The following is a 14,868-nucleotide window of genomic DNA, read 5'->3' as shown; positions in this document are numbered from 1 at the left end:
CGATGTGTGTTTAGACTACAGAAAAACAAGCAATTAAAAAACCCATGTAGCCGCCACACAGTGTAAGAAGTAGACCGTTACCCGTAACTCTGAAGCCACCTGCGTGGTTAAACTTTTTTTGTATTGTTTAATGACACAAGGAGAAACGCATAAAACAAATTGTCATAAAGCAAACAACTGTGTGACCACCATCCAGGTCTTGATTAAATTTTGAAAATAATAAGAGGGCTACTGGTCTTGCCAAATGTTAAACACACAGTAAAACTACAGTGACTGAGAAAGCATGGGATCATTGAAGCAGCAGCTGCCCAAGGTACCGTGCACATCTTTTGCAGTTCCAGATTCTCTTGTCAGGTATTCTGATAAATATTGGACTTATAGCAATTCGTAGCTATTTTAATTAGTTGTACCACGATATGTCTATAAATCTGAGCATGCCTTCATCCTTTAGAGGAAATGTATATATTTCTCTAGAGTTTTAGTATAGAATGCATTGTGTAGAATAATTTGCCTACGATGGGCTAAAATGATCTCCAGAAATGACTGTTTAGTCAGTTCATATGCAGGGACTACAGATAATCAGAAGATTCACGCCATGTTTATATTCATGCAGAGCAGCCGCAGTGAAGCACTCAGTGAGCGCTGGCCGTTTTATGCTCTCTGCCTCTTGGTCACAGTATTTTCTCTGAATAAAATATCCCTCTCTTCTATTTTATTAACTCTGTCTCATGTACTGTGCTACCAGGTTCTTTGGATTTTTAGTGTTGCAGTTGCAATACATGTTACTAAAATCAAACCAGAAGACCCTAGTTGGTTCTTGGAGCTGGAGTGAGATCCCTGAGACACAGAGCTCACCCTTGGGGGATGAGCACCCTGGGACCCTGCACTTGGCCAGCGCTGTGAGGCCACAGCCAACGCCTCTGGGCTGTGAATTCCCACACTTCTCTGGTGGGCTCAGCTCCCACGTGGTGACACCACGCCTGCTGTACTGTTCACCTTGTCTGCCTTTCAGGTCAGAGCAGGCTCCGTGCTGGCGGCTCTGCCTGGTCCTCCAGTTTGCCAGTGCAGAGCTCGAGCTCTAGACATATCCTCCTCAGTCAGACGCTGTCCAGGGAGAGGATGTCCTACCTCTCAGCGCTGCTGATGGTGAATACAGAGAATCCAGGTCCTTTCTTCTTTCCCTAAAGGTTTCTTTGACTGCTTCTCCTTGGAACTTTGTCATATTCCTCCCCCCAAGGACCTGGGATGTTTTCTGTTTGTATTTTCATGTGTTCTGTCACTTTGACGAGTCATGGCTGCATTAAGAATTTTCTTAAAAGGAACAGTATTACCTTTTTTTTCAAAGGAAGGTTCATGATTCCTGAGCCTGTCCATGTTTGCTACCTGCTTCTTTGGGTATTGCCACTAAAATTAAACTAAAAGGATGTTTAAGAGAAGACATATTTTGTTACCTGAATTGGATTTATAAGAGAAATAATTTGTAAATGGAAACTTGAAGTAAGCTTCTTAAAGTGCATTGTGGGTTTTCCTGTGCACATTATGATCTCTGTTCTTTTGCAAATGTGGGTAGACTGTTGGCATTGGGTCCCCAAGACCCAGTGGATCTGCTGGGAGGTTCATTGATCCGCTGGGAGGACTCACAGGTCTCAAGGTATGGTTTTATTAATGGCTAAGATTTATTACCGCCCGAGGGTACAGAGCAAAGTCAGTGGAGGGGAAAAGCCTCAAGGGGTGAAGTCTAGGGGAAGGAGGTGCAGGCTTCCAAGGGTCCACTCCCAGGATGTGCGGTCACACAGGAGTCGTGAGGACACCTGCGAAATGCTGCCTACCCGAGAAGTGTGTTGGAGACTCAGCACCCAGGGTTCTTTTTGGGGCTGGTTACATGGGCACCTGCTGCCTGGCTCGCCCAAACTCCAGACTCCCAGGTGGAAAGGTGCTCAGCAGGAACCACATTGTTGGTACAGACTGTTCAGGCAGGTGACCCACTCTTGTCAGCGAGGGATGGTGAGGCGGGGGCACTCCTGGAATCCATCCCCAGACACCAGCCAAGGGCCAGCCTCGCAGGCAGGCCTTGCTAAGAATAGACTGTCTCAGGATGAGAATGGGTGCAGCCCAGTGGAAGCTTCAGCAGACGGGAAGTAGTCCAGCTGTGTCTTTGAAGTGTTAATAGAGCTTGAAAAAGAGCATGATGAGCAGTGCAAAGTACGAAAGAATGCATATTTTTTGATCTTTGTATCAGGCTAATTATTACCAATTTTCAGAAGCTGAGGGAAAAAGGTTTTACATAGTACAGCAGATTGTAGTCTTTTTATCAGTATTGAGAGGGAGAGTGATGGTAAAGAAGCAAAGGGAAAGAATTTTTTTTTTTTTACATCTTTATTGGAGTATAATTGCTTTACAATGGTGTGTTAGTTTCTGCTTTATAACAAAGTGAATCAATTATACATATGTTCCCATATCTCTTCCCTCTTGCGTCTCCCTCCCTCCCACCCTCCTTATCCCACCCCTCTAGGTGGTCACAGAGCACCGAGCTGATCTCCCTGTGCTATGCGGCTGCTTCCCACTAGCTATCTATTTTACGTTTGGTAGTGGGAAAGAATTTTTAAGTAACAAGGTATGCTGCTTCTGTCACTTATTTGAGTTGTTATAAAAATGCATTTAAAAACTAATGTCTTTTTCTTATTATGGGATTTGAAAATTCTGAATATATGGACACTTCTAAAGAAGCAAATGAAAGTCACCCAAGGACAACTCTTGTTTATATTTTGGTCCATTTTCAAATCTGTAGCTGTATTTATATTTGTGGACCACATTGTGTGAACAGCGCTTGCTTTTTCCCTACGTCACTAAGTAGTACTCTTTGGAAAAATCAGATTTTGAAAAGTTGTGTGGCAACCCATTGTTTGGTTTTATCAGGATTTATTGACCCAGTCTCCTTCTGTTGGGCATTTAGGTCTCCATTTTCATGATTATAGCACTATTATCATGAGCATTAATTTGAAAAATATTTGATGATTTGAGAGGTGCAAATGACATCTGATTGTTTTAAATTTGCAAATGTTGAATGTTAGGTTGGCTATTTAAAAAAGCCTGTTGACTGTAGCCGAAGTTTATGGCTACTGTAGCAGCTATCTGGTAGGCTATTTCAGGGGCGTCTTCGTAGGATCCAGATTCCGGAGTACCTGTCACAAGTGTGTGATGGTGCAGTAGCATGAGAACCTTCCATGTAAGGTTCCCTGAGGACTAAAGTGAGGAAGTGAGAGGAAGTAAGGAGTGCTTCCAGGGGGTGGGCATGTGCTAGTGTTGTCTTGTTTTTACATTTCTCTCCTGATTGAATTTCCATCTGTTTGTGTTTGATTGGTTCCATTGTTTTAAATGTTTACAAGATTTATACGAGTTATATTTGCTGCAAGTGTTTTCTCCATTTTGTCTTTTGCCTTTTAATTTGGTATATGTTGCTTTGGATCCTTCCAAAGTTTTTAATTGTACGTAATCAGTCCTTTCTTCCTTGTTTCTTCCGAAATTTTTTCACGTAGAAAGTACTCACTTGCCAGGATCAGGCGAATATTCACCTTTGTTTCCTTTACATTATTTCTCTTCATGTTTTAAACCCACACTTCCTTTTGATTAACATAAAGATTACACGCAGCCTGCAGGTTCCTGTGCCCTTTGCGCTTGGGGCTCTTTCTCTCTGCTGAGGATTGGCACCCCTTCTCCCTGTATCTCCACCAGGCAGGAAGGCAGTTCAAGCTTTACTTGTGAACTGTGTTATGAAAATGTGTCCCTCCCCCGATGTAACATTTCTTACTGGTGAGCATTCATCCAGCATTTCTCAGTTATTTCCATCCACTTATTCTTTTAGATATAATTGATAGTCACCTGGCCAGATGTTAAGTGTCTTATTTGGATTTTGATCAGATTTGTATTGAATGTGGACATTAATTTGAAAGGAATTGATGTGTTTTTATTTAGGGTTTTGGACTATCTCTCCATTTCTTTAAATTTTCTTCTCTGCCCTTAGGAGAAATGTTTTCTTATGTAGGTCCTTCACCTTTCTCAACTCATTTTTGTGCTGCCATTGTCAAGGAATATGTTTAGATTATGTTTCCATTATCTGTTGTTAGATTTGTTCTATCTCCTATAGAGATTCTGCAATATGCTTTTCATTAAAGTACTGATTAAATGATAAATATTCAGTGCCTTATTCTGTAAGACACAATAGAAAATATTGAGGGGTTTGAAAGAAGTTATGGACCTGAGAAACTTATTTTTATTCTATGAAAAAAGTAGGGTTGTTCAACTTTTGAGCAGCAGACACTGGTTAGCCCAGATAACCTCTCTTTAAGAAATTCTACTTTTAAAGTTGTTAGTGTTTGTTTAAGATACTTTTCATACATAGCATGTTATCCCATTTTTATTTTTGTGATTCCAAAAATAGATACTTTTTTGTTCCCTGTTTTGTTCCCTTGATACTAATTACTTTCTATGTTTCTAGGTCAGATTATCCTCTCTAAGCATTTGTGATAACGGGAAGGCATTAGAAATAATACAGTACTTTCTAGGTGGTGATTATCTAGAAAAAGTAGAACAGATAATTCTTCAGAGCATCTTCATCAGTGGTTGTTAGTACATTTTTTCCTGCTTTGTACTTTTGGTGACTCATTATGAAAAATCAGCATTACAGATTCTGTTCACAGAGCAGGAGAACGCTGATCTCCATACGTTTTATGTCAGTGCTCGCAGGGAGTCAGTGGTCCTTGCCCTGAAGCAGAAGAGGCCATGTGATTTGTGGGACCCCATGCAAAATGAAACGTGGCGCTCCTCGGTAGAAAATTATTAAGTTCAAAATGCTGACAGCAGCACATTAAACCAGGAGGGGTCCCTCGTATCCACACAGGTTGTGGCCCCTGAAGCCAGCCCCGGCGGTAACATGGGACCTGTGAGGAGGCGCCTCAAACCTTTATGTGATGAGCCCTCTTCCTCCTCTTTTGCATTTCCGGACTCTTGACTCTGTTTGAGAGTCTAACTTCGTGAATGCCCGGCAGTTCCTTGCAGGAAGTCACAAACGCATGTCCACTGGGGCTGTCAGACTTCAACTCATCCCTTGTTGCTACTCAGAAATCTTCTAATCAAGTCTTGTTAGTCCTGCCTTGTATTTCGCAGAAAGGCTGTTTAAACACAGTCACACTCATCTTCCTCGTTCTCAAGGCTCACGACCCGCCGTGCTGAGACTGGTCGTCCTCCCTCACCTGCCAGCGCATCTCCACGGTGGCACGGTCTGTTTGTAGGCTTGATTTTTCCTGTTTCAGAGAAAAAGATGTCTCACTGTCTTGCCAAAAGATTTTCCAGTTTCCATTCCTAAATATACCTGCTCCTGCCTGTTCCGGGACCTTTATTTAGCCCTTGGTCTCTTATCTGTTCATTATTTCAAACCAGTTTTCCATCAGCTCCTCTTCCACTTATAAATGTATTCATGTTTTCTGATTCAAAAATTATTTTAAAAGAAAACAACACTTCTGTATAGATGGGAAAGTTATTTTTTGTTTGAAAGCTACCTAGAACCTAATTTTCTACATAGAAAAGTTCACCTAAAGCTGGCTTAGCAAGAAGGGTTCATGTTGAAAAACCCAGGGGTAGGTCTTCTTCCCAGTGCAGTTTCCCGGGTGGGCTTGGTGCGTGTCAGTGGGACTGGATGTGTCCAGCAGCCTTCTGTCCCTCCTTCTAGCTCCCATTCCGACGTCTCTTTTTTTTTTTTTTTTTTTTGCGGTACGCGGGCCTCTCACCGCTGTGGCCTCTCCCGTTGCGGAGCACAGGCTCCGGACGCGCAGGCTCAGCAGTCATGGCTCAGCGGCCATGGCTCACGGGCCCAGCCGCTCCACGGCACGTGGGATCTTCCCGGACCGGGGCATGAACCCGTGTCCCCTGCATCGGCAGGGGGACTCTCAACCACTGCGCCACCAGGGAAGCCCAGTATACCAGAATTTGCTCACCAGTTTTCCTGTTGATAGAGAGGGAATTAGGGTTGTTTTTGTTTTGGGCTGTTATGAATAAAGCTGCTATAGATTTCTTGTGCAAGTCTTTTTTGTGAGCATATGTTTTCATTTCTCTTGGCTAAATACCTAGGACTGGGAAGTCGAATTAGAGCAGGTTTAATTATGGATTAAAAGTTGCCAGTCTTTTTTTTATGTATAAGAAATTTTTATGTATTAGAAATTGCCAAACTTCTTTTTTTTAGAGTTGTTGTACCATCTCACACTCCATCATCTGTGTGTGAGTGTTCTGGCTGCTCCGTATCCTGGGCAACCGTTGATGTTATTAGTCTTTTAAATTTTAGCTCGTCTGGTGTATGGTAGCAGTAGTTTCTCCCTAATGGCCAATAGTGCTGAGTACTTTTCCACGTGCTTATTGTTCATTTGCATATCTTTTTTTGAAGTGTCTTTAATCCTTTTGTGGTGTTTTCTTTTTTTTTTTAAATCAGTATTTGTTTCTTTATTTCTCAACCATAGAAGCTCTTTATATATTCTGGATAACAGTCCTTTGTCAGATATATGTTTTGAAAATATTTTTTTCCAGTCTATGGCTTGCTTATTCATTTTCTTAGTGGTATCTTTTAGTGATCAGAAGTTTCTCACTTTGATGAAATCTAATTTATTATTTTCTTGTTTTATGGTATTTTCTTTTTTCTGTCTTAAAAACTTTTCCTACTCCAGGTTATGGAGATGTTCTTTCTTCCAGCTGGATTATGGTTTTAGCTTTTACATTTAGGTCTGTGATCCATCCCTAATTTAATTTTTGTGTGAAGTATGAGGTAAGGGTTGAGGTTCATGTTATTTTCCCGTATGAATAGCAAGTTGTTATTGCACCATTTGTGAAAGGGCTTTCTTTTCTCATTGAATTATTTTGATGTCTTCATCAAAAATCAGTTGCTTGTAAAAGTGTTGGTCTATTTCTGGACCTGTCTGTTCTATATTGTTGATCTGTTTGTGTATCTTTGTAGTAATACCACACTGTCTTGATTGCTTTAGCTCTATAGTAAGTCTTGAAGTCATTTATTTTTCTTTTTTTCAAGATTGTGTGGCTGTTTTAGGTCTTTAGCATTTCCATGTGAATCAGCCTGTCACATCTTATTATTTATTTGTAAATTGTTTATTAAATGCCTGCTGGGATTATGATTTGGATTGTATTAAGTCTGTATATCAATTTGGGTAAACGGATGCCTTAACGGTGTTGAGTCTTGCATTCCATGAACATGGTACATCTTTCTGCTTGGCAGTGGGCTTGGCTCTTCAGAGGGAGTATTATGGTTGAGATAATACGTTAAGGTGCTTAGCAACCTTAGTCTGGCATTTATGACAATTCACCCTGTAATGTTACTGTTTACTACTTGTTCCACTAATCACAAAGCTTTATAAAGTGCTCTCTATTTGTGTCTCATTTTGCTTGGCTTGGAGCTTGGCCATGGTCATACCTCTAGCAAATGCCTGGGCAGGTTTGGAACGAGCTCCTTACGACTCTGAAGTCCGTGCTTGTGCGTGCATGTCGCGGGAAGCCAAGAGTGGTGAGCCTTGCATTGTATTTCTCTGCGTTTTGAGGATGGCCTTACGTATTGGTAGGTTAAAGTTAGAGTCTCCACCACAGAATTTATTCTGAATGGTTTAAGCAGCACAGGAATGTATAAGGATACAGTAGTTCACCGTCTCTCTGGAAGAGCTAGACTCTGCGTTTGTATACGTGTGACACACTGTGGCTTCTCTTGTGAAAACATCGCCCTGTCACACCTAGTAGTCGACCCCAGAGTGCTGCCCGTGCCCACTCTGCGAGGACTTGGGCCTCTGCCCCTGCGTCTGTCAGAGGCGTTTTCCCTTCTCTACCTGCTCCCACGGCTCACTCTGACCCAGGTGAGCAGGGGCGCGTCTCAGGGAAGGAGCCAGGCCACTCACGACCTGGTTACGGGAGGGCTGGGAACGGGAGGTAGTGAGCATGGGCAAATCAGCAACAGTTTTGGGAGCCATAAACGGTTCCCCAGCGCATCTGTCTGTGCATTCTTAGATTTTTCTCTGTTGGCAGTAAAATGAAAACAAAACTCCATGAGAATCTAGACCTACGTTATACATTCTCAGCTAGTATTGAAACCAATGGGTGATCATGTGTCCCCATGTTCATATCTGTTTTAATCTGTTGTAACATGGACTCCAGACGCAGAACAGGTCTGGGTCACGTTTCTTCCGCTGACCACTGCGTGGCCTCGGGCAAGGAAGGCACTGCTCACCTCTCGGCGCATAGCTTTCTCACCTGTGAGCTCAGAGAATTGCAGTGTCTAATTAATAGTGCTATTCTAAGGTATTCTTTTAAGCTGCTGTACACAAAGTATGTAACATATGCTTGGTGTACAGTAAATACTCAAAAACATGACCTATTTTATTTGCGTTCACCTTCACATATGCATTCTGTGTGCAGATCGCTTACATGTACAGAGAGCTTCACCTTGTTCTTAGAGAAGCAAGCAGTTACACAGGGTCAGTGGGAAGAGCTCTGACCTTTTAAGATACCACAGTGTTCTCGCTGTTCTACAGGGAGGATGTCTGGTGATAACAGAGTAGCAACAGTCCTCGCTTCCTACAGAGATTTCATGTTTATCAACTCAGACAATTGCCGTTGAGCTGTTATTGGCTGCTGTACCTTGGGGTCCGCTTTCTGCCATGTCTTGAGGACAAGCCAGCAGTCCTGCACGTGGCTGTGTGGTGACCAAGGGCAGAGCAGAGCCACATCTGCTGTTCAGGATGTCGTCGCTTCGCCTTCTCCGAGGCCTCGCTTGAGAAGCTGCACGGTTCTCGCTGAGCACTCAGCAGCAGAGGAGGGAATGTGGGCAGCCTCTGTCCTTGGACCAGACTGGCTAACAGGCCTTCCAGGGCTGGAGCTGCGCCGCCTCGCGGGGCTCCCGCCCAGAGCTCGTGTCCTGGTCCTGATCTTTTGGCCGCACTTCCGTGAGGACACCGTCTAGAGTTTCTAGAACGGGGCTCTGGCTCCCAGGGCAGCTTGGTTCTGGTTTTATTTTGTCCCATGAAATGAGCAGCATGGGGTCAGAGAGCATGTGCCTTTCTCTGCTCTCCTTTCTCTGCTCTGCGTGTGACTCACATCTCACCCTTGATCAGGTGTTGCCTCTGAAGAAAGCTTGCGTGCGAGTGAAGGCCTGTGACCTCGTCACGGGTGATGCTCCCCTTTGCAGGACGTATTAAAGTGGTTGCACGGGGCTCAGCCGTCCTGTAGGCCCCCAGGCGTGCGTGCACCTGGGCCGTGACAGCCCTGGGTGGCGAGGCTGCTCCCGGGCAGCTCTGCGTTGGTCCAGGGAGGGCAGGGCTCTGGTCTCAGCTCTTGGTCAGCATGTGGTGGGATTTCTGCTTGTTCATACAGTCCTGCGAAGACGTGCGCTGGGCTCCTTCCCTGACCGCATTCCACGTTTACTGGCTCTCACCCCTCCTTTCTCTGGACGTCTCTCCCCTCCCTCACATTTAATGCCCTTTTCCTGTGCAGTTTCCGGCCTCGGTTTGCTTAAGTTCCACGGCTCTGGTTTCCCATTTTCCTAGCGGTTTGTTTAATCAAATCAGTGGAACCCTTGCCTCGTAGCTGTCTCCCCATCGGTGACAGGGTGCTGTCCTGTCCACCCCAGGCATCTCCCCGTCTCACCATTGAGACAAGCTCATTTCTCTGTCTCAGGAATGCAGGTGGATATAGTAGTGCCCTCGCCTCAGCCAGACGCCCGAGTCAGCTGTGTCAGGGTCTCCTTCCACCCCTGAACCCAGTACTTAGCTCCACGAGGCTTCCTTTATAGAGCAGCAGATCTGAGGGATCTTGACTTGTTGTCCTGCATTGGTTGGCATATAGTAATTTTAAAAATCTTTGATCTTTTCAGAATACATTGAAAATGAATATATGAAGCTCAGTGTGATAAGTTTTAAAAATAGCACCGAACACCTACCTCTTGTTGGAAAAGTTGGCCTTTCTTGGAAAACTAATATTTTTGATGGCTGTATAAAGGTAATTTTTTTTTTCTTAAAGTACCTGGTTTCTGTATAATGAATGTGTCTGTTGATGTATATGTATGATGCTGCTTTGAAAGTCCTAGATTTATTGTTCTGGTGTCTGAAGATTTGTGCACGTCCTCTTAGCCAGTGGCGATCAGTTGATTGATTTATCCAACGTGTATTGAGGGCCTTTCGTTTTCCACTGGGCGTGGTGGAGTTGGTGCGTAGGTGGCGCGCAGTGCGTTGCTGAGCGGTGTTGATTGCAGCCTCTGTTCCCTCCAAGTCCTTCTGGCTGTTCGTTTTGCGGAGAAAGAGTGGAGCCGTAGGTTGGACCAGGCAAGTAACATTTACTCAGAAACATCTTAATTACTTTTCAGTTACATCTTAGGACACCAACTTAAAGTTTATTGCAGTTATAAGTTCCAGCATACAGATTTTTCCTTGAACAGTTAAATCAGTTTTTACCTCTATCACAAACCAGCCACACGGAGGGGAGGGAGGATGTGGTGGCCGGGGACTGGCAGGGGGGCGGCGAGGAGGGTTCTCACGCAGTCTCGCTTCTCCTGTGATCCCTGTGCCCTGGTTGTCACTCCTCTCCATCTGTGTGTTGTGGGATGAACAGGATTTCCACAGGATGCGTCTGCTGTGGATTCAGAGGGCCCCAGTTAAGCTGGCTTAATTCTGCCTACAAGCATGGATGCCTTGTGACAGTGACTAGGGGTGATGGCTGAGGCCAAGAGCAGCGTTGTTGTTGAGCGTGAAAAGCAAGCACTTCAGTATCATTAAGGATTCTCTCTTGATCCACTTGCTATTTGATATACTGAGATGTTTTATTCTGTTTATTTGTGAGCAGTTGTTTAAACCTTGGTAAAGATTTATCACATACAAAGGAATATTATTTCATGTCTTCAGGAGCACAGACCTGACTTTTTAAAGTGGATTTAGATGAGTCTTACAAAAACACGTGCTAAAATGTTGAAGTCACAATGGACCTTGAGGACCTAGAAAGGCAAAATATCAACATGGCAGACTTAAAGGGTCAGCATAATATAAAAATAATATAATTTGTTTTGTGTTCCTTGGTAATCGAGAAGCAGATATTCAGTTCCCACTGTGGGGTGGGAAGGGAAGCGTTGTAATCGTACAGGAAACAAAGCTTTATCCCAGCTCTGACCATTGGAAAGGCAGTCTCTGCGTTTGTTGGTGCCGGTTGCTACGCGCAGGCGCAGCAGTTCAGTGATGGCCAGAGCTGACCTGGCCGCCCTCCCCACCTCCCCGCCACACCCCCTGCCGAGGACTGTCACATGCTTGTCACATGCTGTTCCCGCTTCCTGTAATTTTGTTCTCTTCCCTCTTCTCCCTCCTCCTTCACTTAATCCTTCATAACGAGGCTCCATCTACATTTATTAAGTCAGGTCTAATTGGCCATTTTATCCTCACACTTACGAACATCTGTGTTTATTTTGTAGAGTTGCTCTGTAATGGACATAACTCTTTTGGAAGAATATGGGAAACCCTTCTGGTGTTTCAGTTCCCCGGTGTGCATGAGACCCTCTCCCGGGCCCTCTGACGGTCCTGCTTTCTTGGGGGAGACGTACCGTGTAGACTACGCAGACGCGGAGGGAAGGGTGCACTTGGAGCTGGTGTGGATCGAGGAGATGGGAGAGTACTTTATCATCAGCCTGGCGCTCTACCTGCGGGTGGCAAAGATAAACCACTGGTTTGGGACCAAATACTGAGCATTAGCAGTAGGCGGCAAATTATTGTTGCTGTTTGTTTCTTTTGGACTGACTGGTTTTGTTCTTGGTGTTTGTTAGAAGTTAAAATAAAGCAGTAGTCTGTTCGATGTCCTCTTATTTCACACTAGAAATCATGATTTCTGAGTCATTTTAAAGTTAAGGTTAGAAGATTAAGTTAAATTTTAAAACCGTGAAAATAGCACATCACAGTGGAAATTCACGTAAAATAAAAAGAAAAAAGATACTTGCTTCTCTTCTGCACTTACACTTTAAAAAAACAAGAAAACGGATCAGACTGAAAACAGATCAGTTTTCTCTTGAGGGTGTGTGTGTGCGCGTGTGCGTGTGTGTGTGTGTTGTATACGTAGGGTTTTTTCTTTATTGGTTAGAGCCCCAAATAAAGAAATACATTTCAATGTGAACTTCATGGTATTCATTAAAATTAGAAAGTGCTGTGTTCATGGCATTTAGCAGCCACAGTAGTGTTCAATAAAGCAAAGTAAAATAGACAAGTGACCTGCTTCACAAGGAAAGATGCACCTGTAACCATCAGAGGAAGTTGTTATCCCTTAGAAGAGCGAAGCGTGATGCACATGCAGTTCAGACACCCAGCTCTGCATCCGTGGGACAGGGAGGGAAGGACGCTCCCCCTGCAGAAGTGCTTTCGGAGGATCCGTAGACACCTGGGGTTCAAATGGAGGTAACAGTGTTTAATCTAATCACGTGTTTCAGGGATCTGGTTCTAAATTTGTTTGAGATTGTATCGATTATCTTTTTCTATCATATTTTTATCTCCCACTTAAAGTTGTTCTCAGAAGTGATCGTTGAAATGCCGTGTTGCTCCCACAGGGGCATACACGATTAAACTCCTCCCCCCTCTATCTCTCTTCTCTTCTTATTGAAATATCTGATCAGTTTTCTCTTGAGAGGTGTTTGTGTGTAGAATAAAGAGCTTGAAGACAGCAATAAAAGAAAAGGTTCTCAACCAAAGAAACGTGAGAGTAAAAAGGATCCCTGCTCTGAAGCCATCCTCATCCTCCCGCCGTCCTAGGTCTTGGGCTGCAGATGTTGGGGAGGGAGAAATTTGAGATCCGTGTCAGACACTGAGAGCACGGGGCGATGCTACTTCGTGGTCTTGCCAACAAGGGGATGTGGAGCCCCTGCCCCACCTGAGTGGCATTTGGGGGGTGGAGAGGCAGTGGTTTGAGCCGTGAGCTCAAGATGAAGGTAGAAGAGGACAGGATGCCCCAAGAGGCAGGTGGCAGAAGCCATGCGTCACCAGCAGGACTGAACTGGAAACAACCACAGAATATAGTGTGGGGTGACTCCTTGGACTCACTGGGTTAGATGGTGGCGGGACTAGATGTCCTAGAAAATAGTAGTAGAAGTGAGGTAGCCCTGGAGAAAGAGTGCTGCTCTCTTTATCCCCGGTTGAATGGTATTTGGATGGAATGGGAGCCGGGTAATTCACGTTGGTAATACCGTGGGGAAACCTGTAGGCGGGAGCTCACAGTTACAGCACTTGTCTGCATCCCAGTCGTCTGGTCCAGGTAATGCAGCGCCAGGCTCATAATCCATCCTCAGTAGCTGTTGGTTACATCCATGGAAACTACTATAAGGGATATACCAGCAGCTGTGGGAGCGTGCAGGAAGCAGAGATTGATGGGGGTGGGAGTCCTTCCCATCTGAGCTAGCTTCTGAAGGAAGGTTTATCGGGCGGTGTTGGGGGAGGGGTGAACGAGGTAGTCACCATCATGGCGCCTCCCCAAAGCCGTGCGTGCACACCACATGTCACCAAGTGATGCTGGAGGGCTCAGCCTGGCCCCCACCTGCCCTTTCACGGGTCTGGGATAATGTTCAGCTTTGTAAAGCTGTTATTTGTCTTCATATTTCTAAAATAATCTGTGGCTGTTTCTGGATTTGTCAATTTTGGCGTATATTGACTTACAGTAGATAAAATATCTCTCTTTTACACCAGCTGCTTCCCCTCTTGCATCATACCAGATAATTCCTGCAGTTGAAAATATGTTGTTGTGGTTTGTTGCTGTCTGTAATATTGTTCCCAGGGATGCTTCTCTCTTTTACAACTTTTTATTTTTCTTGGATTAGTAATTGCCTTCTTTTTCTACTTACATGGTTTTCAATGAACCTAAAATTTTCCTTAAAGATCTGTCCAGTCTTTCATATGTTGGTCAGTGTTTCAGTGTTCGCCCCCAAATGCTTAAACATGTCAAATAATCTCTAAATTCTACTACTTCTCCCCGCCCAGGCTCATCCCCTGAGATCTGCCTCTGTTTGCTTTAATCTAAACTTCTCTCTAGCCCTACTGGACAGCCCACATCCTGGGAAGTTTCCTGTGTGAATCCTGCCTTATGGAATGTTGTCTTCATTCTTGATTTAAAGTTGACCCTTGAACAGTGCCTATGTGGACCCTCTACATAGTTGAAAATCTGAGTATAACGTGAGGTCAGCCCTCCGTATCTGAGCTTCCTCAGTATGAGCTGATTCAGCCAACCTCAGACTGTGGAGTGCAGTCGTATTTACTGTTGAAAAAAATCCAAGTATAAGTGGATGCGCACAGTGCAGACCAGTGTTGTTCAGAGGTCAGCTGTATATCCTTTCTTCAGTGGCATGCGTTCTCCTATCGGTCTCTAAGAAAGTGACACAAGAGTTGCGTTTGGCATCCATGAATTTCTGAGAACGTCTATTAGATAGTTTCATTGGGTACAAATTGTAGCAGGAAGAATATTTTCTCTTAGAACCTGGAGGACATTTTGTCGTGAGCATTTATCCTGTGGTTGTCCTTGACATATATGACGCCATTTTGGTTGGTCTTCCTTTGCATGTGCTCTGTTCTTTTTCTCTTCTCTCTGGAAGCTTTTGGAATTTATGCTCGGTACCTTGGAGTGGGTCTTTATCCTTCATTATGGGTCATTTTAATCTAAGAATTTGTGTACTTCAGCTATGGGTTAAAAAAATCTGTCAGTATTTTCTCTTGTATTTTTCTGTAACTTTTATTAATCAACTATAATCCTTTCTGGGTGGATCCTGTGAAGTCTCTTATTTTTTCCATCTTCTGTCTCTTAGTCCTTTGTTGTGCTTTCTGT

At 44.1% G+C, this 14,868-nt stretch overlaps 1 protein-coding gene across 1 annotated transcript in view; it reads left to right on the top strand.

Annotated features, from left to right (window-relative positions):
- Positions 1–11,905, top strand: part of FBXO15 (F-box protein 15) — a 39,947-nt gene extending 28,042 nt beyond the window's left edge. The window contains 2 exon segments of the mRNA XM_060029575.1: positions 9,911–10,035; positions 11,492–11,905. Of these exon segments, the coding sequence (XP_059885558.1) occupies positions 9,911–10,035; positions 11,492–11,761 (395 nt within the window). The 3' untranslated portion in view covers positions 11,762–11,905.
- The last annotated feature ends 2,963 nt before the right edge of the window (positions 11,906–14,868 follow it).

This window comes from Delphinus delphis, chromosome 13 (assembly GCF_949987515.2).
Source record: "Delphinus delphis chromosome 13, mDelDel1.2, whole genome shotgun sequence".
NCBI classification, from domain to species: Eukaryota; Metazoa; Chordata; class Mammalia; order Artiodactyla; family Delphinidae; genus Delphinus; species Delphinus delphis.
This window is presented reverse-complemented; position numbering and strand designations above follow the sequence as displayed.